General features: G+C 46.3%; 1 protein-coding gene across 2 annotated transcripts in view; it reads right to left on the minus strand.

Annotated features, from left to right (window-relative positions):
• Window positions 1-6,273: 6,273 nt before the first annotated feature.
• VAPB (VAMP associated protein B and C) overlaps window positions 6,274-24,213 on the minus strand; it is a 49,087-nt gene continuing 31,147 nt past the window's right edge. For both annotated transcript variants that reach the window (XM_082643965.1, XM_082643964.1), the window contains exons 3-6: window positions 15,759-15,862; window positions 12,119-12,199; window positions 9,984-10,160; window positions 6,274-7,748 (exon numbers count right to left, since the gene is read on the minus strand). In XM_082643965.1, coding sequence (XP_082500091.1) covers window positions 7,590-7,748; window positions 9,984-10,160; window positions 12,119-12,199; window positions 15,759-15,862 — 521 coding nt within the window. In that variant the 3' untranslated portion in view covers window positions 6,274-7,589. The remainder of the gene's footprint in view (window positions 7,749-9,983; window positions 10,161-12,118; window positions 12,200-15,758; window positions 15,863-24,213) is intronic.

Raw genomic sequence — 24,213 nt, forward strand, 5'->3', positions numbered from 1 at the left:
GGGGCGGGGCGTGTGTGCAAGAACACACGAGGGCCCTGCGTACACAGGCGCACGGGGGGAGGCTCTCTGGAGAGAGTCCAGCAAGGATGGGGCACAGGAGCCCCTGGAGAGGGGAGCGGGCTTGGGCCTGGGGGACACAGACTTGGAGCTGTCTATCCTTTGGTCTTGTATGAAGTCTTACTGTTTGCACGTGTGACTTTCCCCAAAGAGGTTAAAATGTTTTCAGTAATGTTTTAAAGAGATAACATCAGAAGATGGAGCCTATCCACCACAGCTTAAACACCGGCACCACCCCACCTTGCAGGCTCGGAGGCAACTTAACACCATGAGCAATCAGTAAATCAATGACAAACGCCTCCCCCAGTAGGTTTACCACACGGGGATGCAGGTCTGGCCCCCATGCTGAAGCTCTCTGGGCAAAAGTTTCCTCATCAGTAAAATGAGAAGGTTGACCTTAGTCACCCCATAAGTCTGTTTTGGGCACAAAATATCTGATTGTTCACTTAAACCAATTTCATGTTCCTCAGAAGTGGTGATGCAGGGCTGCACTGTCTCCTCTAAAGCACAGCTAAATTGCTCACAGGCCATCCATTCAAAATAATTGTACACTGAAGCACCCTTTACACATATTCAGAGCACAGAATTTATTGAACATAATGTGGAGATGGCTAGTACAAAAGTTCATGCCTCAGCAGGGCAGGTTTCATCAGGCTGACACGGAACATGTGAGAACATGCTGTGAACGGCTCTTTCGAGCTGGACACTGCAGAAATACACCTCCTTCCCTCCGGGAAACAGAAAATTAGCCATAAAACCGTGAATTTATTACATATCAGATAACCAGCATGTACGAGGGTAAAGAGTCCTTTCCTCCACCAACTTTTTAAATGAATTCCATGTCAAAAGAGGGCATACAACTTAAAATATATAAAAGAAAAATTATGAAAACAAAAGCATTCTAAGACATCTCTTAAAATACTCAATTCCCAAAATGTTAACATATACTGAAGTCAGAATAAAAACCCTGATCACAAACCACAGAGATCTTTTTTCAGGACAGGGAGTGAGATACAAAGCATGGAAAGAACAGCACGTGTGACTGAGACTACTTCTTTACTCAAAACAGTTGAGAGGAGGTGAAGGGAACATTTACATAAAAATAGATCATTTTGAGTTTCCTATAAGAAGTGCCAAATGGCAGCAGTTTATAAATTGTCTTTAAAAAAATGAAACACTAGCAAAAGAAAGGAGGAGCAAATGTATTTTGCGTTTTTCTGCGTAGAAGCGTGAGTCACCTTACTGAGGCTGCTTACGAATGAAAAACACAAAAACACCATCTTTCCCACTGAGTAACTTCTCAGCATCTCATTCAGGATCAGACACAAGAGAGAAGGTAAATGGATCAACGTTTGCTGAATGATGGAGTGGTGAAAAGCAAGAAGCAGTTCTTGTACACGTGGTCTCAGTAGGACAGACAGTAAACTCTGACCTTTGAATCCAAAGAAAATTGTCAAGGGGAAAAAAGTATTTTTAAATGAATGCTGCACTAGAGGTTAACAGCTGAATTTAAGTTACTTCTAAAACGCAGATGGGAATGCAGGCAGCCAGTTCATAAAAAGAACCAGACCTCTTCGTATTACATGGAAAACCGTGGAGTCGATGTGAGAAACATGCACGCTAATTTATCATCCTAAATCCCAAAAAGCTATGCATTCTTGTTAGCACTAAGCCTTAATGAAATCGGGTTAAGATATGTGATTTGTCTCCCCTAGTTGGCAGTTGCTGAAGGAAACAAACAAACAAAAAGTAACCTGTTCTGTTTCGGCCAGACTCGGCGCTGGGTATCAGTGAGACGAAACCCTCCGGGGCCGCAGCTGCACCTGCAGGAGCCGGGCGGAGCTCCTGCCGTTCAGGATGCAGAGGTGAGCAGGACGGGGAGCGAGCACCGCTGTGCACCCACCCGCCCTGAGCCAGATGATTAAATATACATCAACCCTGCGGTATAAGAAAGTAACTGTAATAGGGTATTGTCACAGGATCAATGTTCCCTGGTTTAAAAACAAACATTAGCATTTACTTAGCAGCAGAAAACTATTATCCCACAGTACTGTTTTATTCAACTGACATCTTTTAATCAAAGCAATCCGTATTGTGGCAATATTCCAAGGTATCATAGTTGCAAATATATATGGCATGTTAGATAACAGCTATATTTTTGTTGCTACTTTTTTTTCCCTTTCCTACTGATTGGATGCAGGCATTTTCTGATGAATTATTTCCACTAAGAAAACCTGAAGTAATTATATTGAGACAACTTCTCATCCACCTCTACTGGTTTCATTTTTAACTATTACACACAACTGTTTGTGTGTGCTCATGTCTTCTAAATTTTTCAGAATACCTCTGTAATGACAATAAGGACACCTCGCTTTTCAGTGGCGGGGCCGTAGCTAACAGAGTGGGGTCTGTGTCGTCGGCACGGGGGCGTAGGGCCTTGTGTACCCCAACTCCTGGTCCTGGAGGCCAAGCCTCGCGTGCTAAGTACGCGGGTGGTGAGATTCAGACGCAGGAGGAAAAGGGTCTGTGAATCTCGCTGGAGGTCCACGTTCACAGCCTGCCCAGTCTGCCTGTCCGCTGATGCGCCTCATCGGGGTCTGCCATTACTGGCTCCCTCCGGTGATTTCCCGGAGAAGCACAGCGCTGACTCGGGGAGAGGTCTGAGACCAGCGGCTCGGCTGCTGTAAACCTCAGCAGGCCACTTCTGTGATACCAATTTTAATGAACTGCCTTCGCTTCCCATTTAATTCACAAGTTTTGTAAAGCCTCCCTAGAAAGGCTTCGCATCATCGCCTCGCTGAGACAAGCTAGTAATTTTCTTTCTCAAGCCCCCAAATTCATTCCCCAGGAGCATCATGCAGAGATCTTCAGGCAGTGAGAAAATGGAAAACACACATTTCTTCACTGTCTGAAGTGTGTTTAGTTTCAAAAAGCAAAATACAAAGCATCTGAAGGAGAGTCCTGATTCTGTCTACTTTATCTTCAAAATCACTGCAGAAGGGATGAAGGCAAACGCCTGGAAGGTGTACGAAGGTCAGCGCTGCTGAGATCAGCCCCTGTGAATTCACCGAGGCCTTTCTCGCCGCTCCTCTGACTGGTTTTTGTGGTTCAAACAGCGTCTTGGCGGTTTAGGCCCTCTCAGCAGGCTTCCCAGAGACGGACTTCATTCCAAATGAGAGGTTCTAAAAAGGGGCCCCGTTTAACCTCCTGGAGGCTTCATTTCCTCGTGTGCAAAACCAAAGCCCTCACGCCCCCATCCCCATCACAGTCGTCGTGAGCATTACGTCAGTGAGTGAACCTATCGGATGCTCTGCACGCGGTGGGAGGGCGTCCTAACAACAGCGACTTTCTCTCAGAGGTTACTGTCAAAGCAGCTCTGGCTGAGGAAGGCTTTTAAAAAGACTAATGTTTTCTCCAAACCCAATCGGGCCAGGAACCCTGAGGGACCCCGCTTCACGTGGGGCACACAGGGTCCCAAGCCGCCCTTTCGGGTCGTATCGGATCTGCGTGCCCTGAGCTGGAGTCTTCCGTCTACCGTGCAGGGGACTTTCTAAATACAACCCCATTCCCGCTCATCTCTCAGCAGCAGCAACCTCGGCCCGAGCTCCACTGAGCCCGGCCTCCTCAGAGTGGGAACTCTGAGAATTCCATGTATTAGTTAAAGCTCCTCCTCCTCTAGCCCGACTGTCTCAACAGGAAGAGGCCACTCCCACCCCAGGGCCCCCGCAAGACGCGAGTCAGTGAACTGCCATCACCAGCAGGGGGAGCAGCGGCCTCTCCACCTGCCAAGGTCTCAGAGGTTAAATGTTACTCAAGTGTACAAGGTGACTTCCCAGCCCAAGTCCCACCTTGCTCTTTTTTTTTTTTTTTTTTTTTTTAATCAAGAATTTCACAAACAACCCACAACCAGAAACTTGTAATTGGGCCAGTGCTTTGGAGAAGGAACTGAAAATGACAAAAGGCATTCTATTTTGGCATGGATTCTGAGTTTGCAAATATAAAGATTTTTGTGTGCAAAAAATATAGGCACCATTTGAAAAATGTTAAGCTACTTACATATGGTACATATGCTATATATATACACACACACAGCTTGTTTTCAAATTAATGTGAACGGCTATTTAGCTCTGAGCTATCACCTCATTCAGTTATATCTGACTCAACACAGCCGGCAAGTCCAGTACTGGTATCTTCCAATAGCAATTCTGTTCCTGGGGTTTCTTTGAAAGCTGTTAGGTTTTCACGGATCACTGGAGGTCCTTCACTTTTCCCCCTTCTGTGTTATGTAGGTATAAGCCGTCTCTCTAGGTATAAACTGTCCACTGGTCAACATCAATTCTGATTTTATCAGTATTTATTAGCAGTGGTGCCAGCGGTTTAGAAGACCAGAGAAGGAAGACGTGCAAACTCGGAGGAGAAAACGAGTAAAGCCGGGTCCTCATTCCTACAAACAACACAGCCTGCTGGTCTTTCAGTCATCTTGTAAGGTGCCAAGGGAGCTTAAATTACCCATTTGTAAATTCAATCAATAAAAATTTACAGGACTGTTACTGCTTGCATCTCTCCGTACCTGCGAGCCTGGTGGCGGCTATTTCTAAAACAAGGGCACCACTCTCAGAGGTGCCGTGAGCCAGCGACCAGGGCAGCGGGCACCGGAGCAGCCCGACTGCGCCCGCCCAGTCTCCCTTCCCGGCCAGCGGCCTAACCAGCTTCAGCCTGGCTCGCTCTAAGCCAGTTTATTCCAGTGACTTGACTCTCACCCTCTCAGGACAGAAGAGACCACGGGGCAGGACCGCACATCCATCTACCTGCTTTACTCTCATTTTCCAGAAAAGACACCCAAAATGTGCATGCTTGGGACTTCCCTGGTGGCGCAGTGATTAAGAATCCGCCTGCCAGTGCAGTGGACACGGGTTCGAGCCCTGGTCCGGGAAGATCCCACATACCGCGGAGCAACTAAACCCCTGCGCCACAACTACTGAGCCCATGAGCCATTAACTACTGAAGCCTGCGTGCCTAGAGCCCGTGCTCTGCAACTAGAGAAGCTACAGCAATAAGCAGCAGCACACACTGCAACGAAGAGTAGCCCCTGCTCGCCGCAACTAAAAAAAGCCCGCGTGCAGCAACAAAAACCCAAAACATTCAAAAATAAATAAATAAAATAAATAAATAAATAATTGGAAAGTGCACATGCTTCTCCAGGTTCAAGATCTTGAGTGTCTGTGGTTCTTAAAATGGTCCCCGAACCAGAGCGGCGCCTGCTCCACACACATTCTCCTCCCTGACACACTCTTCACCGACCAGGGTCATTGGCACGGTGTCCGCTCTTCCCATCACCACCCTCCTCCTCTCCCTGGGCCGGGGGGAGATGTTCCCTTCTTCCACTCAGTCAAAAAGCTCAACAGGTGCTTGCCAAGTCCTAGCCCCTAAAACAGAAAGAGGTTTCACAGGATGATTAGTTTTAAGAGACAGCTTTGGATTTTAGATTTTGATTTTTAGCTACACACAAAATGCCACCATCCTCGGAGAAGCTGAATTCCTTCTAGATGCACACGGAACACTTAGTCACTTCCAAAGACCTAAAACACAAGTGTCCCAGGTACTCTTTTTGAGAACTTAGTCACTCGACTACAGGCGCCAGCAAACTCCAGTCTCACGGGCCAAATCCCAGGAGCTGTTCTTGTGAATAAAGTTTTAATGGCACACACAGCAACATCCTTTAAGAAAATGTTTACCAACTCCTGCCCTAGAGGAATGGGACTGTACTGCACCCCCAGGCACTATTTGAGGCCCCCCCCCCACACCAATCACTCTCCTTTCCAGGTCATCAGGTATTAGAAGCCACATAAAGAGTAATTTGTTGCAACTCCTACACTCAGATAGATTTTACTCCACTTAGAGAAAACAGCAGAAAGCACATGCTTCCCAGCTCAGTCTTCTCACTCCTTTTCCTAAGTACCTGGGTCCACACGGAATAGAGACTGGAGACTAATTTATAACCGGGCAGCCGGCCTTCCATAGCTTCACACCATGGGTGTGTGGTCGAGAACTAGGTCTACTCAACATTTACCGCGAGTTCTCAGGATGTATAGTAAACATGTTATTTCTCATCGATAGGGTTCATTTTTAAATCAATCTTCCAATGATAAAATAATAATGATAAAAATAATGTCTCCCTCCCCCCGCCATTTAGCAAAAGTGACAAAATGACAAAAGAACTCTTAATTTGGGGGCTTTATTTTAATTTTTTTTTCTTTTTAAGATGCTACATAGTCAAACAGAATTGGTCTTTTATGGCATAAAATTAATTCACAAGCTCTCAATCACTACTTGATGGATTATCTGACGATTCTCTCCCACCCCCTCCCAACCCCACCGAGCCGGTTTCCTCTCTCCTCCCCGCTCTGCTGCCTGACTCACCTGCCCTGATCCCCAGCTAGGGCCACACGGGGAAGGCCAGGGCCACACTGGAGCACGTGTGTGGAAGCGTGAGTGGTGGCTGATGAGTGGAGCGAGAAGGAGCAGCACAGAGATCGGTACCCCTTCCCCGCAGCAGGCGTAACCCCGGGGTGACTGCCACTACCGAGCACTTCCCTCCCCATGAGAGGTGCTCTTTATTTGCACAGAAAACCACTTCCTGGCAGCTGTTCTCCAACATTCCAACGAGCCGCACCTCCGTATGTGTGCACAGCCCAGAACCTCCAGCGGCAATGCCAGCTTCGCCCAGCAGTGTTAGGTAGCACAGGTGACTTTAGGCCACAGAGTTAATTATAATCTCGTGACAAGAAAACATGAGATGAAATACATTAAATAAGTTAAATATGCATTAAACATCTCTGAATAACAATTCAATCTCATGACACGAACCAATGGTTATCTAGCTTGGTCCCTTTAAGAGAACAAAGCCTTCACTGACTTTTATTTCCAGAGTACTGGGTCACTCGGGCAACACACACCTCCCACTCGTGACAAGCACAGCCGAAGCTGCCACAGCGCCGTTCTTCTCGGCCTCAGACTCTGTCCATCAGTCCCAGGGGACTGATGGCCGGGGCAGACATGGAGGAGCAGCCCGGAGGGAGCGAGCAGCGTGGGGAGGACGCCTTGGGGGGGGATGCACTCTCCACCGCACTGGGCTCCGCTCCCCGAGGGCCAGCACCAACAGGCAAGGAAGAGTGTCATGTTGGAAGAGAGGTGATCAGTAACGTGGACCAAGGCTACAGGTGTCTAAAGTGACATGTACAACATGCCAGTCTCGTTTAATCATGGTTTCCCTGTCATTAGTAAGGATCATTCTTTTCCCCCAATCATTTACTACACGTGTTAAACTTTCTAAAAGATTGTTATTTTATGTTCTATGTGTGTGTGTGCACGCGTGCGGCAGCACACATGCGCAGGGAGGGGTAATTTAAAGGCAAGACCTGTGAGATGTCATCATCATACATTAACTTCTTTTTACACGCGGTTATGATACATTTAAATCCCATGATATGGCGGAGCCATCAATCCAATTTACCATCCTTTGCCCGCTGCCTCTACAAGGCGATCTTCCCTATGATTACACCAACGATAAAGAACAAAACCACCAGCGCGAGTAGCCGGGTGCTGAGGCCCTCCTCCTTCCCAGCCGCGGCTAATGCAGGAACGGGGCTATTGCTCTGCGCGGCCTTCCTCATCCGAAGTCCATCTTCTTCCTATGGGAGCAAACACACGTTTCAAAGACAGTCCAAGGCACCAGAGCAGCAGCCAACTGTACAGCTTGGGGGACGCGGCGGGGGGGCGGTGATGCTCAGACTCGATCACATGATGAGGTCCCACCTCCTCATTTTGCAAATGGAGAAACAAGCCTACAGAGAAGAGACTGGCTTGAGGCCACCACGAAAATACTGCCAGGAGCCCCTCTTTTCTCCCATCCATCCTACACAATGCTGCTGGGTACCTTTTTATACCACACATCTAAGCAGGGGACTCCCTGGTTCCCCATGATTTACAGAAAAGAACTCTTCAGAGAAAAGATTCACAAGAAACGACCACGTGGGGGACCTGGAAGCTTTCAATGGTAGAGCTCTGTATATAGTTGATATCTGATGAGTTACAGGTAGACTGCTGGATCAAAACTGTGATGTGTGTAATATTAAAATGTAACTGAGCTTGATACATGCGTCTCAAATATGTTCTACTTAACGCATGGAATTCCCACCAAAGAAGTGACTCTCTTTCTCATACACATGAAGATAACTTGGCCATTTCCCCCCGCACACACAGACCTGTACGAACAGAAGCTTTTGCTTTCTCCACGTCCCCAAGTGGGGCGCACACCAAGGCTTTCCTACCCGGCTAGTTACCCCTCGACTCATCCCTGACGCCCGCACAGCAGCTGCACTTTCTCTTCTTCTCCTTCAGTCCGTTCACATTCACCAAGTGCCTAGCAGGTCTTGAAGACAACAGGCATCCAACCCATCGACCTTCCGTGACACTCATGGCCATCTCGGTGGCACCAAGCATCACACTCGTTACCAGTATTCGTATCGGGGCCTCCCCGGCTACCCTGGTTAACAGGGAGCTTATCTTAAGGGCAGGGACTGCCCGTGTCTGTATCCACAGAGCGGGGTACAAGGTAGGGCCTCAGGAAATGTGCTGGCCAAATGACAGGATGAAACAGCACAAAACAAGAAATCAGTGTTTGGCAAGATAAAGAATCTTCTAATGTCAAGATCTGTCTGATAATATTTTAAAGACACTCTGCTCATGGGGCATGGCCAATACGACTGCACAGTGATATATGACTGGTGCTATTCGATTAACTTTAAAAAAAAATGGGCACAGCAATATAGCATTTATTTTATTGGGTTTATATAGAAGCTATTTCTACCTATTTATCACCTTAAATGGCACAGAAGTCTGTTTCTGAAAAGCAATACATTCAAGGAGAACCTTTAGGCGTATCTTAAATTTTTAGCCAAAAAGTAGTGTGTCAGCTTCATAATTTACTCCTTACTAAAAGAAGTCGAATCAAGATTACTGCCAAGAAAGAAGATGATGCCATTTCCCAAACTCTGTCAGCACTTCTGTATCTACTACCTTGTTCAGAATAAGAGATGGAAAATTCAACTGCCACGAATTTATGACGTGTACCTGGTGCTATGCAGTGAAAGAGTGAAAAAGCCTATCATGTGGTTGGGGTACATGATCACGATGAAGAGAACAGATCAGCCTCGAGATTTAAGCTGCAACGAAAGACCCTATGATCAGACGTTCAGAAATGCTCTCTTGAATACTGTGTATGAAACAGACATACTTTTAACACTGGAAGGGGCCTTAAAGGGGTTTTGCGAACAGAGGCCTGGGAGCCGCTGTGACTAACAAAGATTCACAGCGAGTCCAAGTGTGGCTGGTCGTTTCCACAACACCGCAGGCCTCCGAGACCAAGTGAGGTGCACCTGCTCCCCTCCAATGCCAACCACCGGGTCAATGGCCACAAGCTGGAGACTCTGGTTCCCTGTAATTTCCACCCATGTACGGCGACAGCTTCCCATCTCCAGTCTCCTCACTGCGTTAACAGCAAGATGAGACCCTACTGCCTAGACCTATTTAGGATCCTCATGAAACAGAATTTTGCCTCTGTTAAAACAGAGTACAGGTCAGTATTTACCCACTTAAAAAAGATTCTCATCCAGTGGGGATGGAGTGGGGTTTGAACATGTGAATTCAAGATAACCACTGCTGTTTTATTTTTAGTCTCAGAACTGAATTTCAATTTACACTAATGGCCTGTTTTGTTTGTTGCTTTTATACAAGGTGACAAGAGTTTATATTGTGCAAATATAAAACAACTCTACAAATTCAGGAGTCCATCAACTTCCCCACCCAAGATCACAGTGAAAAAGCCCCTGTTCCCCGCAGATGATCAGAAAATAAAATGCCGTTACCTTGAACTGCTTGTTCTCTTCCCGCAGCCTCTGGACTTCACTCTGCAGCCGCTTACATTCTTCCATCACCTTCTTAACTTCAGTGTCATCCAAAGAAGAACTCAGAGTTTTAGACACTGTTGGTGTTTCTGTCTTTGATGCAGTTGTGGATATAATTTTATTTATTTCTACATCATGCTGTTCAGAAATAAATGAAAGCCCAAGTGTCACCAACTATGTAATAATGGACTTTTTAATGCAAAGTAAAGTAGTTCTCAGCAAACACCACACGTGGTAGCGTTTCATCCACACTGTAAAATGTCACATTGACTTTTAAAATGGATCACTTTATCTAGTATCTTAATAATCTAAAGCAACTGCGCTCCAGAAATTATGGATAAGGGCAAATAATGAAGTTCGGCTGAGACTAACACTTCAAAGAAAGAGACAAGGGGCTGTGCATACTGCACTATCAAATTCCTGCCATGCAGAAGTTAGCATACTGTAATTGTGCAAACTCAGGAATTATCGGCCACAAATTACTGTCACCACGAAGATCTGAACACCCCCAGGACTGGCTGAGCGGGGGTGGGAGAAGGCCAGAGGGGACGTAACACAGAGGGCGATTTATTTCATGAACTTAGAAAACTTTGAAGATGGAATGAAGGTGCAGTAAACTCAGTGTCTACAATATTTCAGTCTGGGGAAGCGCCACATTCCTCCATTTCCTCGGCCAAAACTGTGCTGTGACACACTCTGGAGCCCGGCTGGGGATGAATCGGTAGTGGTGGGAGGGCATGGAAGCACTCAGGTGTGTCGGGAAAATAAAATAACTGGGGATCGCTGCCCTGGGGGTTCCATGCAGCAAACTGAAAACTAGGAGCTCTACCCTTCGTCTCCCAAGTGAGAAGAGTGAGGCCCTGAAAGGCAAGGCCCCAACATACAGAGCTAATCACCTAGCACAGAGCTAGGGCCAGAATACAGATCTCACAGCGTCCACAACTGACCTTCCCAGGACAGACGTGTAATGGGAAGGGGGAAGGAAAAAAAGACCAGAGCCATTCAAACCAACAGGATAATGATAGTGGTCAATTATCGAGCAGAAAGAAAATGCTCCGTAGTTTCGACACAAAGTGTCAGCATTCCTGGAGGTGGCTACGGAGAATGTGGAGAAGGTGAGCGTTTCTGTTTCCCACGTCCAGCTGTTAACAGCCAGGGTGGCTGAATGTTCTGCATGTGTTTTAAACTGTGTTTTTAATACAATTTATTATAAGTTTTTTGACTAGGTTGAAGGGAGGTCCACATTAGCGTTACGGATACAATCTTCTCTCTCCAACTGGTCACAAGCCAGGGCCACGACAGGCTTATCCCTGGGTTTCACACAGAGAAAAGAGAGCTGACAGCTTGGAGGAAGTCGCTCCTTGCCCTCACCAGCTCGGAAAGCAAAGGGGGCGATTCTCAGCAGGGAATGATTCTGCCCCAGCAAGGGCACATCTGGCAATATCCGGAGACATTTTTGGTTGTCACAGCTAGGGGGTGCTACTGGTATCTAGTGGGCAGAGGTCAAGGATACCGCTACACATCCTACAAGGCACAGGACTGCCCCCATGGCAAAGAATTATCCCGCCCGAGTGTTAATAGTGCTGAGGTTGAGAAATCCTAATCTAAAGGCATATGTTGACTGAAGAGGTGGGTGGGGTTCAAGGGGTAGAGAGGTGGTGCTGAGGGAAAGTGTGGACGGGGAAGCCTACAGGCGGCACTTTGTAAAACAACAGAACCTCAGAGCTCACCACCACCTGTCCACCAAGCACCATGATAAACGGCAAATTATTCCCTTTTGGTCTTACCCACTGTTAAATAGCAACCTATAACTTTGCCAAGTCACAGAAGCTTTTTGGAATTTATGACATTTCAACAGCCAACAGGTTGCACTTTTCAAAGGGAAAAAAATGTTTCAATTAGCTGTCTTTCTGCAAGTCTCTCAAAGGCAGATTTCATGAAGGCCCACTTATTTGTTAACTTCAGCTTATTTTTTTCTTCATACATCAGAAGAAGGAAAATAATTTGCCAACTTAAATCTTGGTTTTGCGGGAGATGGTATGCAAATAAGCATCAGCTTGCAACATTCAATTACTGTTAACTATAAACATACTTACTGGTTTATCATTTTCTGCTGGCAATTCAAACACACATCTAAGTTTTGAATCCATAAGGTCTTCCGGTTTTGCCTCCTTCCACTAAAACAATTTAAATTTAATAATCAGGATATTATAAAGCTGCTGGAAGAATAATTTTCTTCCTATAACTGACAATTTCAGAAAAATACTCTTAATGAGAAAGCCCTGATGTATATCAAATAAAGAACTTAGTTAAGTCTGCTGAGATTTCAATATTTTTAACATGACCAGATTAAATACACTAGCTCTCCTGAATATGTATTATTCTTCACAGACCCCAGTCTTGCCGCTTGACTCCTCAAAGCCCACCAGCGCTCCCCCTGTCGCCAGTCTGCGGAAAGCACACGGGACCGAGAAGACCACCACTGATCCAAGAGGAATCTTCTAAACTGCAACTGGACGGCCTAGGGACATCTGGGCTCTCCTTAAGAAAACACCACTTACTTCGCAGGGCACATCCTTCTTAAGAGAGAGCAAGCACGCACTATCTGGGAGTGGTTTTAGAACGCTGCCCACTACCAACAGGGCACAAGAACTGGCGGGCCCCTCTCTGTGGGCACCGCTGTCTGGGCTGACCCCCACTGCCTCAGTCTGCTGGTAGTAACACCTTCCTGACTAAATCCATGCTCTGGGATGATGCACTTCTGGCTTACTCCTCCTCCTCTTGGCAGTGGAGGACAGGAATTCCAGGTGTTCTGATCCTTACAGACCAGCAGAGCAGGAAGGCTGCAATACAGAAAAAGGGACGAACTCCCCCAGCCTCACCCCAGAACCATGCAGGAGGCAGCAAGAGCAATACAGTGCCAAGAGCCAAAGACGGGAAATCATCTTCATGTCGAACAGCAGGGAACCTCCACATAACCCCTGGCGGGTACAGTCAATGGAACAGCAGGCCGTTCAAGGGATTCTGAGGAGTGTTTAATTGCATGGGGAAAATTCGCAGGATATTAAGTGAAGAAAGTACAAGCAATATTTTAAGTCTGTTCCTCTGCACACGCGCGCGCGCGCACACACACACACACACAGAGTGTACGTGTGCCTGCGTGCGTTGTGTCAAAAGAACATCGGGCAAGGATCATCTCTGGGCGCCAAAAATTACCAAGTGAAAGACTGCTCGCCGGCAAGCGGGACGTTCGTGTGGCCTCCAAGTATCTGATTACTCTGAGTATCACAGATTACCTATTAACCACGAGGGGGAAATGTGCTTTGACACTGGGGAGAGTTGGCATTCACCATCTTAACCAGGTAATCAAATTTAGTGTCATCAAAAGAGGGACAACAAAGCATTAAATGCCTTCTGATATGATGCATCATACATGACACCACCTAGGGAATATTCTTGCCAAAAAAAAAAAAAAAAAAATTTAACCTGAATTTAATCATGAGGAAATAATTGGACAAATCCAGAATGTGGGACATTCTACAAGTCAGCTGGCCTGGACTGTAAAAAGGGTGAGAGTGCTCTAGGAGAAGAAAAACTAAAGGCCATTTTTGGAACAACTGGAAAATGGTGAATATGGGTATGGGTTTCTCTATTAAACATTACTGAATCAATGTTAAGCTTCTTAGCTGTGATAATACGACTGTGGCTATGTAAGAGACTGTCCTTGTCTGAAGCAGTTAGGTGGTGAAGTGTCATGAAGTCTGTGTCTTACAGTCAAGTAGTTCAGCAAAAAAAGAAGTTTATGACAGCAACGAAGCAAATGTGGCAAAATGTTAAACGGTGCATCTTAGTAAAGGTTAGATGAGTAGGCACTACTATCTTTTCAACTTTCTGTATATCAAAATATAAAGAAAAATATTTTAAAGTAAAGAAAAAGCACAAGGCTCTCATTACAGTGGTTGGGTTTAGTATAAATAAGCTACAGGTCACTTAGTTTTATTTTTGCTCATTTGTATATTTCCAAATTTTCCAACAATGTACATTTCATATAAAAATTTTTTAACTGTTATAAAAGTTACCATGGAAGTAAAATTCACCTTTATTGTACATAGAGTGCCTGGCCTATAAAAGTGCTCAGGTAAAACAGCTGCCAGATGCCAGACACTATGCCAAGTGTCCTACATACACAGCACATTTAATCCCACAACAGCCATATGGACTAGGTTTTCATCCCCATTTTATATGTGACCAAACCCTCAAGAGAGTTAATGAACATCGCCCAAGGGCACAATGTTAGTAAAAGGCAGAACTCAGCTTCACACCCAAGGCACCCAAGCCCATGCTCTTTTCACCAAGCCATGCAGCAAAAGCCAAACAGAATATATTCTTGGATATTCCATATTTTGCATTTGCCATACATTTCCTTGATCACACAAAGTAACATGAAGTGACACATCATGTTCCAGGAAATAAAAGTAGTGAATGTCTCAAAAGTCATTCCTATTCGAAGGAATCTTAAAGGAAGCCTCCTCTCACTGATGTCTCTGAAACCCCCAAATATCTAGCTTACCCTTCATTTCCTACCCAGAAGTTAAACATGCATGAAGGTGGTCAGTTATGCTTTTCCAAGATGAAAAGAAGCAGCTGCGTGGTGGCACGGGGACATGAAGGTAGGCTGTGCATGAAACAGCACTTAGTATAAAACTTTGGAAGAGAAGCAGCAGTACAGTGTGAATCCTAGCGAACTCAAATTTGCAGGCATTCCTCGGACGACTTCAGTCTCTTAGTTTCAGTGGGCGAACTGCAAAGCGGTGAAAATGTTGAGGCAGTCCTGCCCTTCTTTTCCAAACTGTGAGGGACAGACAGTCTGTCCTCACTGGTGCTGTGGATTTTAAGGTTTATCAATATATTGTGATTCACGCTCATAGCACCAGGATGCCTGCTGATTTATTTAAGTGAAACCTTGGGGAAGAACTACCATTATAATCTTCTTCTAGAAAAATCAATACGAGGGATTGATTGCAGGGCCCCGCCCCCATGGCTACGAAAATCTCAAGTCCCTCACATAAAACGCTAGGACCGTTGGCCCATATCCACAGATGCAGAACCCACAGAAATGAAGGGCCAACTGTCATATATCAATTATTTATTTTATGATTTTTTACCAAAAAATTTTTTTTACCAAAATTAAGAGACGGAGTTAAACATGTATTTAAGCAGGGAAGAAAAAAAAAATGAAGGAAACTTGGGGAAAAAAACAACAACAAAAAACCCAGAATCATGCTTACCAGAACCAAGCATGAAAAAATAAATGCCTAAAGGGTTGAAGGATATTTAGTATTCAACTCTCTCCCATCCCTCTGGGTTCTGGAGGATGGGGAAGATGTGGTAGGAAGGTTCTCTATAGTGAAAACTGTCCTTTTCTGTGGGGGGAATGGGAGGGGGGTGAAGGGAGAGAATCCTCAGACCATTCAAGACACAATCCACCAGAAGAAGGCACTGCAGAAGGCAACCAGATACAAAAGTCAGAAAAGAAGCGTGTTCTAGAAAGTTACGTGAAATGTTAAAATCAAAGTTTTAGAAAAATCATAAAGGCAGTCAAAGCACAAACCTCCCTGAAGGCACCATTCCCCTTTACAATCAATTCTGACACACTTTGAAATGCATGCACCCACAATTCTGCACCTAATCATTTCTTTTAATTACTGAAAAAAATAAGAAGCATTCAGTACTTACTACTGCTTCCATATCAGAAGTGTCAGTTGGAGCAAACATAGACTGAACCATAAACTTGTGTTTACTTTTCTCATTGGGATCATAATCGAAAGGCTGTAACATCACTGAGAAAGAAAATATTTCATTAGGAGGGTCAGAGCTTGGTTACCAGCAGCCATTTGTTACGTTAATTACTTGTAGTTTGGTTGTACATAGTTTACCAGGATTCGCTCATCTGAGCCTTAAGAAGCCCCAGGTGAAGCGAGCAGGTCAAGGTGACCAGCCTCTCCCCCCACTTTGCAGGTCTCAAACCCGAGGTCCAGGCAAGTGAAGGGACTTCCCCAAGGTCCAACAGCAGGTAGTGGCAGAGCTAGGACTGGGGCTTAGGACCCAGGTCTCCCGATTCCCAGTCCACTGATCTGCCGCTAGGGCACACCTGACCAAACATCTGCTACGGGCCTTACATCCAGGTCAACCAGGTAGAAACACCTGTGCCTGTTTTGCTCAAGAAGACACATGCAGTTGATCTCTTCGGGAACTAAAACAGAGTAATCCAAGACATCTAAGGAACTGTTTTAGCTTCTCTCTGTCCTATTTCCCACGTCAAGGTCATCAAAGTAATGCTTCAAATGCAATTTTGCCAAGAATGTTAGAGAATTTTCAGAACCAGCACCCTCAGGGCATGGAGAAGACACCCCCGGCTTACACCCTTTTTCTCCCTAAGAACCTAGGGGAGTCTCACGTAAGGGCTCCCTTGACTGAGCAGGCCCACTGTGCTGCGGGAGGTACCGTCCTGTTCTGACTGGCTGCCCTAGGACCTACCACCCTACCCCATTAAATGACAGCTGCTGTAAAATACAGGTTTTGCTACAAGCCTTTGACTAAACCACACATCTCATTAAGTTCCCTGAAAACTAACTTTTCCATACACAGGAGAAGCCCGCTGTAGCCCTGACCTTGATAAGAGCTCCCCGGGACTGAGCGTCTCCCTTGGGCCAGAAGCTCAGCTCTGCACTTCAGCTTTATCATTACCTCAAAGGCAGGTAATGTTGTGGAAGTTGTTTTGATGGCTGTTCTTCAGATGAAAAAACTGACGCACAGAAAGGTCGGCTAACCTGCCCAAGGTCACACCGCGGAGGAGTGGACACCCCAACGCAGGTGGTCTGACTGGACAGCCAATGCTCGTGGCCGCCACGAGGGGCTGTGGCTCCCTGTCCTCTGACAGCGCAAGTCCTGTCCTTCTCCACCAGCACCTCTGCTGCTGGGCACTCATCAGTGTTCTCTTGCCCTTGAACACCACTTAGAACTTCCCAGGTGCTTAAAGCCTCACAATCAACCACCCCCTGCAGCAGATGAAGGGCACCTACCCTAAGCCCGAGCTTGTAAAGGAATCGTGAAGGGACTCGACAAAGTGAAGGGACCTGCTCAAGGTCACTGTGCTGGGAAGCAGCAAAACTTCGACAAGGAGCCACGTGCAGTCAGCACCCCTTCGGCCACAATGGACACTCCAATTCGAGACGGGGTCACATCCTGCACACACCCCAGACCCACCAGCACATATCTTACAGAACCACACATGAGGAGGAAGAGAAATACAAACATCCCCCTCCGTCTCAGAGATGCATGGGTCCTTTCTCTCTTGGGCACAGAGAAAGTCTATCAATATGTTCAGTCTGAGGACCCCAAATCCAAAGTGTGACCATAAGCAGAGAGAACAAAAGGTGGTTTAAAACACAGGACCACTCTACTTGAAATTTTATTCTTGCAGATGTAAAGGCACAGCTCCATCCTGGAAAAGCAGTCCTTGCTAGTGGCCTGGGACCTGGAACGGAGACAACTCTGCCTCTGGCATCACAGCTAGCAAGAGCTCTCCTGTGGAGAGACCTGGAACATCACTACACACCTGGGCTTGACATTTAACCTCAGGGACAAATGACCAGATTAGCAGGTCAAAACCATGGACTCTTATTCTGAAAGCTAAATTCCCATTGCGTTTTTTCCACCTGCAAGACTGCAACAAGGAAGAGGCATGTGATAAAGAAAGAAGCCAGTGTCTTCACATGCACTGTGATCTTCCCTGGACAGGAACTGTCAACTTTTTTTGGGGTTGGGTCACAGTCTTCAAACTACTATCAGATTAATATTTATTTTAAAAAATTAAAGTGAATTAGGTTTTAAGAATTTCAGATCTCACCTGGCTGTGACGAAATCACGCTCTAGTATTTTTTAGAATTGGAAAGAAAAGAACTTTGTCCTAGACTACACTTGGATTTTCAGCAGGGCACAGCTCTGGTAGAAAAACTGCCTCATCCTTGAGGCTCTGCTTTCCCAGCTGTGAACCATGGAGGGCTCTGAGGCTGAACAGGATTACCTGTAAAGAGCCCAACGCCCAGGAGACGAGAGCACTCAGAAGACACTAATTTTCAGAGAAGTTGGCCCTTCAGCTCCAGTGACACTGGATCACACACAGGGAATGGATGGGTCCAGAACCCTAAGACAGCCCCACACAAAGAGCCCCGGGAAGACCTGCGGCTCCCTTTCCACTCTTCTCCCCGTTCCTCCAGGGGGTGTAAGCCAGAAAGAAGGGCTTGGTCGCAGGCACGTTCTAAAGCAAACTGACCCTTCCTTTTTCTCTCTACCTCGCCCCACGCTCCCATCCCCAATGCCTTCGCAATGTCCCAAGAAAGGAAAATAACTTTTACTAGGGCCTAGTACAGACTAGGCACCAAAGAAGGAATATTCTTAGTTCTCCCATCAATCCTCACAACAATCATAAAGATGGCCACGTCCTTATGTTCTAGATGAGAAGACAGGGCTTGGAAAGGCTAAGTGGCCTCCCTCAGGTCCCATGGACAGCGTATTAACTGCTGGAACCAGAGCTCCGCATTGGCTTTGTGTCCACGGTCCAACTTCCACACCACAGGCTCTCGAAGTGTTACTCCCAGACCCCGAGACCCACCCCTCAGGTGGTCCATAAAGTCAGAACTGCTCATAATAATACCAAGACGTTGCACGTGACATGACTTCTCCACTGCACTGACATTCGAAGTGATGACCGGCACAAAAGCGACGGTGGGCGAAACTGCTAGCGCCTGAGCGCAGACTTCACTCAATTCCAACCCTTGACGGTGCATCTTAGCCCTCTGCACAATGAAATGACAAGTACACATCAAGCATTTCTGCTGCCTTGGGAAAAGCGCCTGTGCAACTGTTTGGGTTGTGAGCTCAACTGGGCGCTTTCTCATGGAACCATTTACTTGAAAGAACAACCAACAGAAAAACTATGGTTATTCACACCTGGGTATACAGCAGGTATTTTCCTGAAAAATGAATGAAGGGAGCCTGTCACTTTAAGGAAAACAACTTACAGTTGTTGCTGGTGATAAACACCAGGCATTCACACGAAAGTTAGAATATTGGAAAACCTCTTTCTGCCACCAAGAGCTTCACAGTTTCCTGAAGATTTAAGGACTTTTCCAATAAGATCAGTGGGAATAGTAACGAATGTACTTTCTTGATACTGTATAATGAAATGTCAACAGTTGGAAGATCTGTATAACTCAGCTAGCATAATATTACCAAAGCCATCAAGTGTAAGAGAAACCAATGCATTTTAGTGAAACAAAGTTCAAATGGTACACTGACAGGGTGTCAGATTCTACACTGTACTAAACTTTAAGAAAGTGTCACTTGTCAAGTTTTGGTATAGTATCAAAGAATAATGTCTATAATTATCTGAAAAGGCTATTAAAAATACCCTTTCCTTTTCCAATACATATCTGTGGTAAAGGTGGTTTTACTTCATATATATTCACCAAAACAACACATTATAACAGACTGAAAAGCAATTGAGAGAATCCAGCCTGTCTTCTATTTAGCCAGAAATCAAGGAGATTTGCAAAACATATTGAATAAAGCCATCATTTTTTGAAAAGTTATTTTCCACTAAAAATGTTACTGTTTGCATATAATTGTATTTATTAAAGTTGTTATTAAAGAATACTTTTTAAATTTCTCAGTTTAATTTGCAATACGATAAATATTGATACAACCCACACATCAAAAAAAGCTCTTTTGGTCTTTGATTTCTAAGAGTGTAAAGGGGCCCTGAGACCAAAAGGTCTGACCACCGTTATTCTACATCAAGCTGTCTCGCAGGCCCCTCCAGGAGGAAAATGCTCTGGTCAATAACTCAAGTGAAGGCACTGGTGGCTTTGTGTAGCCCCCTTCTTGGGAGACTGTGCAGTTTGAAAGAGAAAGCAACCTCACACAAACCAAGTCTCGAGTCCCGTAGGTACCCAGGCCTCGGGTGGAGACAGAAGCGCACGTGCACGCGCACGTGTCCGTTACAGGGAGGGGACTGGGGTTCCCTGTGCTCTGCTAACCAAACCACCCCGCAACCTCTTGCTCCACCTCTGGAGAAGGGTGCTGTCTGAGACCTCCTGCCACCCTCGGACCTTGAAGGTGGCATCAGTCCAACTCCAGGCCTAGAGCACGCTGCCTGCCAAGTCGCCACCGTGCAGAGCTAGAAGACCCTCAAGAGGATGTAACTGACATTTAGACCTCCGAGCTCAACAAGAATGTAAGCACACAAAGAGGTGGGTACTGGTGGTAACTGATCACCTTACAGGAGCACTGGGGACAGCAGAGGTGGCAGGTCAATTACCCCTTCTGCAAAGGCTGGGACTCATGAAATAGAAACACAGATGCCCGATGCACTGGTGAGACTGGCAAGGTGAAAACTTTAAGCTGAGTGAAAATGGTGGCTGCTGGTGAACTTCAGGAAGCGCAGGGTGTGAGACGGGTGTGAGACGGGTGTGAGACGGGTGCTCGGCCCCTCCCCCTCTGCAGCAACTCTCCTTCCACCTGGAACAGTAGGTGGAAAAGAAGGCGTTTGCCACCTACCATCGCTCCTTTCTTGTGGGCTCCCCAATCAGTGTGCAAGAGGGAGGAGGGCAAGTGGCACCCAGACTTTGTGAAATTTCATAAACCCTCGCTGGGCCTCAGCATCTGCACCCTGCTGAACGAACACAGCCCCCAACTCATGTCCAAAAGTTTGTATTTCTCAGCTACGATCACCTCATGTCGAATTCAATTTGTTATACCCTATTAGCTGGAACTTCACGAGAACACGACAGAATAAATGTTGTTAAACGTTTGTGCTTTCAGCTGCATACATGCAAATTGTGACAGAAATTATGTACTTTTTTCCATGACAGGCTAGAAAAGAGCTTCCCATTAACTTAATTTATTTCACTTGAATACCAGAGACACTAATGATAAAACCCTTTTAAATGAACCATCTATCCTACTTTTAAAAATGTATTGCTGATACTACACTAAAAAGAAGCCCGTTACCAGGAGACGGCCTGGAGACCAGGTCACCACTCACCAGCATTAACGCTGTGTGATACAATGTCTGCTGTACTGCAGACTGTGAAAGTGGGATCCTGTTAGGAAAGGGCCTTCATGGTCATAAAACACTGGATCAATAAGATCAGACTTTCTTCAGAAGAAATGCAGTATATATGCTGCTTAACACACACACACACACACACACACACACACACACACACACACGCCCCTCGGAGAAATGACTTGATTAAATGCAGCATAAAAGCTTCTTATGAGAACCCGAGCAAGTCACAGATCATTTTCATCTGCATCATAATGGCAACAGAGCAAATGAATAAAAGTCTAACAAGCACCTCGACACACGCTTTATTATTTTTTTAATCTCAGAATTTTATCTTTAAAATGTCCCTCTCCTTGTTCACATGACCACAATCTCAGCTCAGCCCCACCCCCCCAACATCTAAGTTTCCCAGCTAGATCTCCCCGCCTCCTCCCGGTCTCTCTGACAAGCTGCCCTGCAGAGCCCTGTAACGCTACAAATCTAATCTCCCCCTAAACACCCTACTCACCATCACGATATTCCTCGGACCAAAAACCTGCTACAAAAAAGCCTATTTCCCAAGTAAAAAACAATCAATTCAAGTCCACAGCCTGGTTCTCTCAGTTTACTGATAAGATCCAACAATAGGCTTCCCTGCTGGTCCAACAGGTGTGCACATGGTGCTGGCCACACCCCCGCACACAGGTGTTCTCCTGTCGTTACCCAAGTCTCCTCTTATCATGTTGGGCCTAGGAGGCTGGCACATCCCTCTCGGTCCCCCTGCCCTACTCACATCTCGGTATGTCACACACCCCCGGGCTTCATCGGACTCTGAACCTGCCACTAGTCTGACTCTGTCATGAGGGGGTCTCCAGCTTCAGTGTGCATCAGACCCACCTGGGGTGCTTGTCGAAACACAGGTGGCAGGGTCCCACCTCCAGTTTCTGATTCAACAGGTGGGGCTGAGTATACGTATTTCTAACCTGTTCCCAGCTGCCGCTGCTGGTCCAGGCACCCGCCTGGAGAACACGTGCTGCACGACACCTCCTCACGCCGCAGCTGCTACTGGAATGCTATTTCACACTCTCATCTTACTGGGGCTCTTATTCTACCAGCGGACACTACTGACACAGAGTTCTCCCCACATGTTCGCCGTTTCTACCCAATTAAGCTGAGACCAGGACTCCATGCTTTGCTACCTCACATTCTGGGAGCTAATGTGCAGCTTTCCACTGGCTGAAGAGTACGCCCTCTCTTCCCTTCCAACATTCAAAGCCCTCCGGAATCATGCTCCCCCCAGAAACCTCCCTGGGCAGCAGAGAGAGAGGAAACCCTCTTTAACCCTCAACCAGCTCTCTTCTCTTCTGCCCCACTTCCCAGAGCCACTCACTCTTCATCTCGTGGTTTAAGACAGTGGTTTCCAATCCTCTCATCACCACTGCGCGCTCTCTCTCTGTCTTTGCTTTCATGCCTGTGTCAAAAGACTGTTCTCTACCCACCTGCATTTACAATGTCATAATGAAGTCCCTGCTCCACTTTTTTGAAACGAATCAGAGACAAACCAGAACTCTGTCATCAGCTTATGATAACCAGTGTTCCACAACGAGGTGACAGAATTCTAGCCTAAAGCAAAGCGGACATCTTAGTTAGACTGGATGCCCTTATCATGAGTACATGTATTGTTTCCTTTAGGATGCTCCAAATGTTGAAAACATGACTACTTTCCTAGACCTCTGTCTATTCAGGGACCCATGGATGGAGCTAAGAGTCTAGAGGGTAAATAATTAATTTTATCTATTTATAAATTGGTTGACATTGAATTGTCTTTGTGCTCTCTACAGGAGTTTCCAGTTCAGTACAGCCCATCTTAGATAACAAACCCCTCAGAGTCTTATTGATTTATCTGTGCGGAGTTTACAGTGCAAATGTACCCCAGTATCACTGGAAAATGAGGTGTGCCATATACAAGCACTGGCCAAAGAACATGGCTGACTCACTCTTCTTTATAAATATCTTTTAAAATGCACATCTTTTCTCAAAGCTCCAACACACTTTCCCATCTCCATTAACACTTCATACTGGAACACCATCAGCCTTTCCTGAGTACTCTCGTGTTCTGATTATCAACATCCATTACATGCTATCTTAATATGGCCCACAAGCAAGGTCTCTCGGGACTGACCCACCGCACAGGGAGAACGGTCTGCCCGGAGGCTCAGGCAATTCCAGATCCCCAGTGTTCTCTCTCCCGTACTTGTTCTTTGCAGTGTTCCTGTCCTGTCCAGGCCGTCACTGTGGCCACCGCTCACAGCCCGTGCCCTTCACTGTGGCCTGTGATGGGCTGGGCATCAGAACAGGGTTAACAGAGAGTCTAAGGTAAGAGTACAACAGGAGAGTCAAGACTAGGGAGCCTAAGTGTATAAATGTGCAAGGTGCCGTAACCAGTGAAAAGAACATGACTCTTGGCTGCTCCGAAGTCACGCCTGGCTTTTGCTCCTCAGCCACACTGTAGGAGCTGAAGTTACCTTCAACTAAGTGAGGTGTACTGAATGGACTTGGATAAGTCCTCTTGATCATGATCTTTGAAAAATGTAAATAATATGGAAATCGTGTTACACTCATAAAAAGTGAAACATAGGATTCTCCTTAAGAAACTTCAATATTACAGTAAACTTTTTTTTTATACATTTATTTAGTTAGTTTTGGCTGGGTTGGGTCTTCGTTGCTGCACGCGGGCCCCCTCAAATTGCGGCGAGCGGGGGGTACCCCCCATTGCGGTGCGTGGGCCTCCCACTGCAGTGGCCTCCCCTGCCGCGGACCACGGGCTCCAGGCGTGCGGGCCTCAGTAGTTACAGCACACGGGCTTCAGTAGCTGTGGTGCACAGGCCCAGCCGCTCCGCGGCATGTGGGATCCCCCCGGACCAGGGCTCGAACCCGGGTCCCCCGCACTGGCAGGCAGGCTCCCAACCACTGCACCACCAGGGAAGTCCCTACTGTAAACTTAAAAAAAATCTTTAAAAGCACGATTAAGCTTAATTACTATTGGTAACTACCCCCCCCTTTTTAAAAACCAGAATCTCA

The sequence above is a fragment of the Mesoplodon mirus genome (assembly GCF_964341445.2).
Source record: "Mesoplodon mirus genome assembly, chromosome: 15".
Taxonomy (NCBI): Eukaryota; Metazoa; Chordata; class Mammalia; order Artiodactyla; family Ziphiidae; genus Mesoplodon; species Mesoplodon mirus.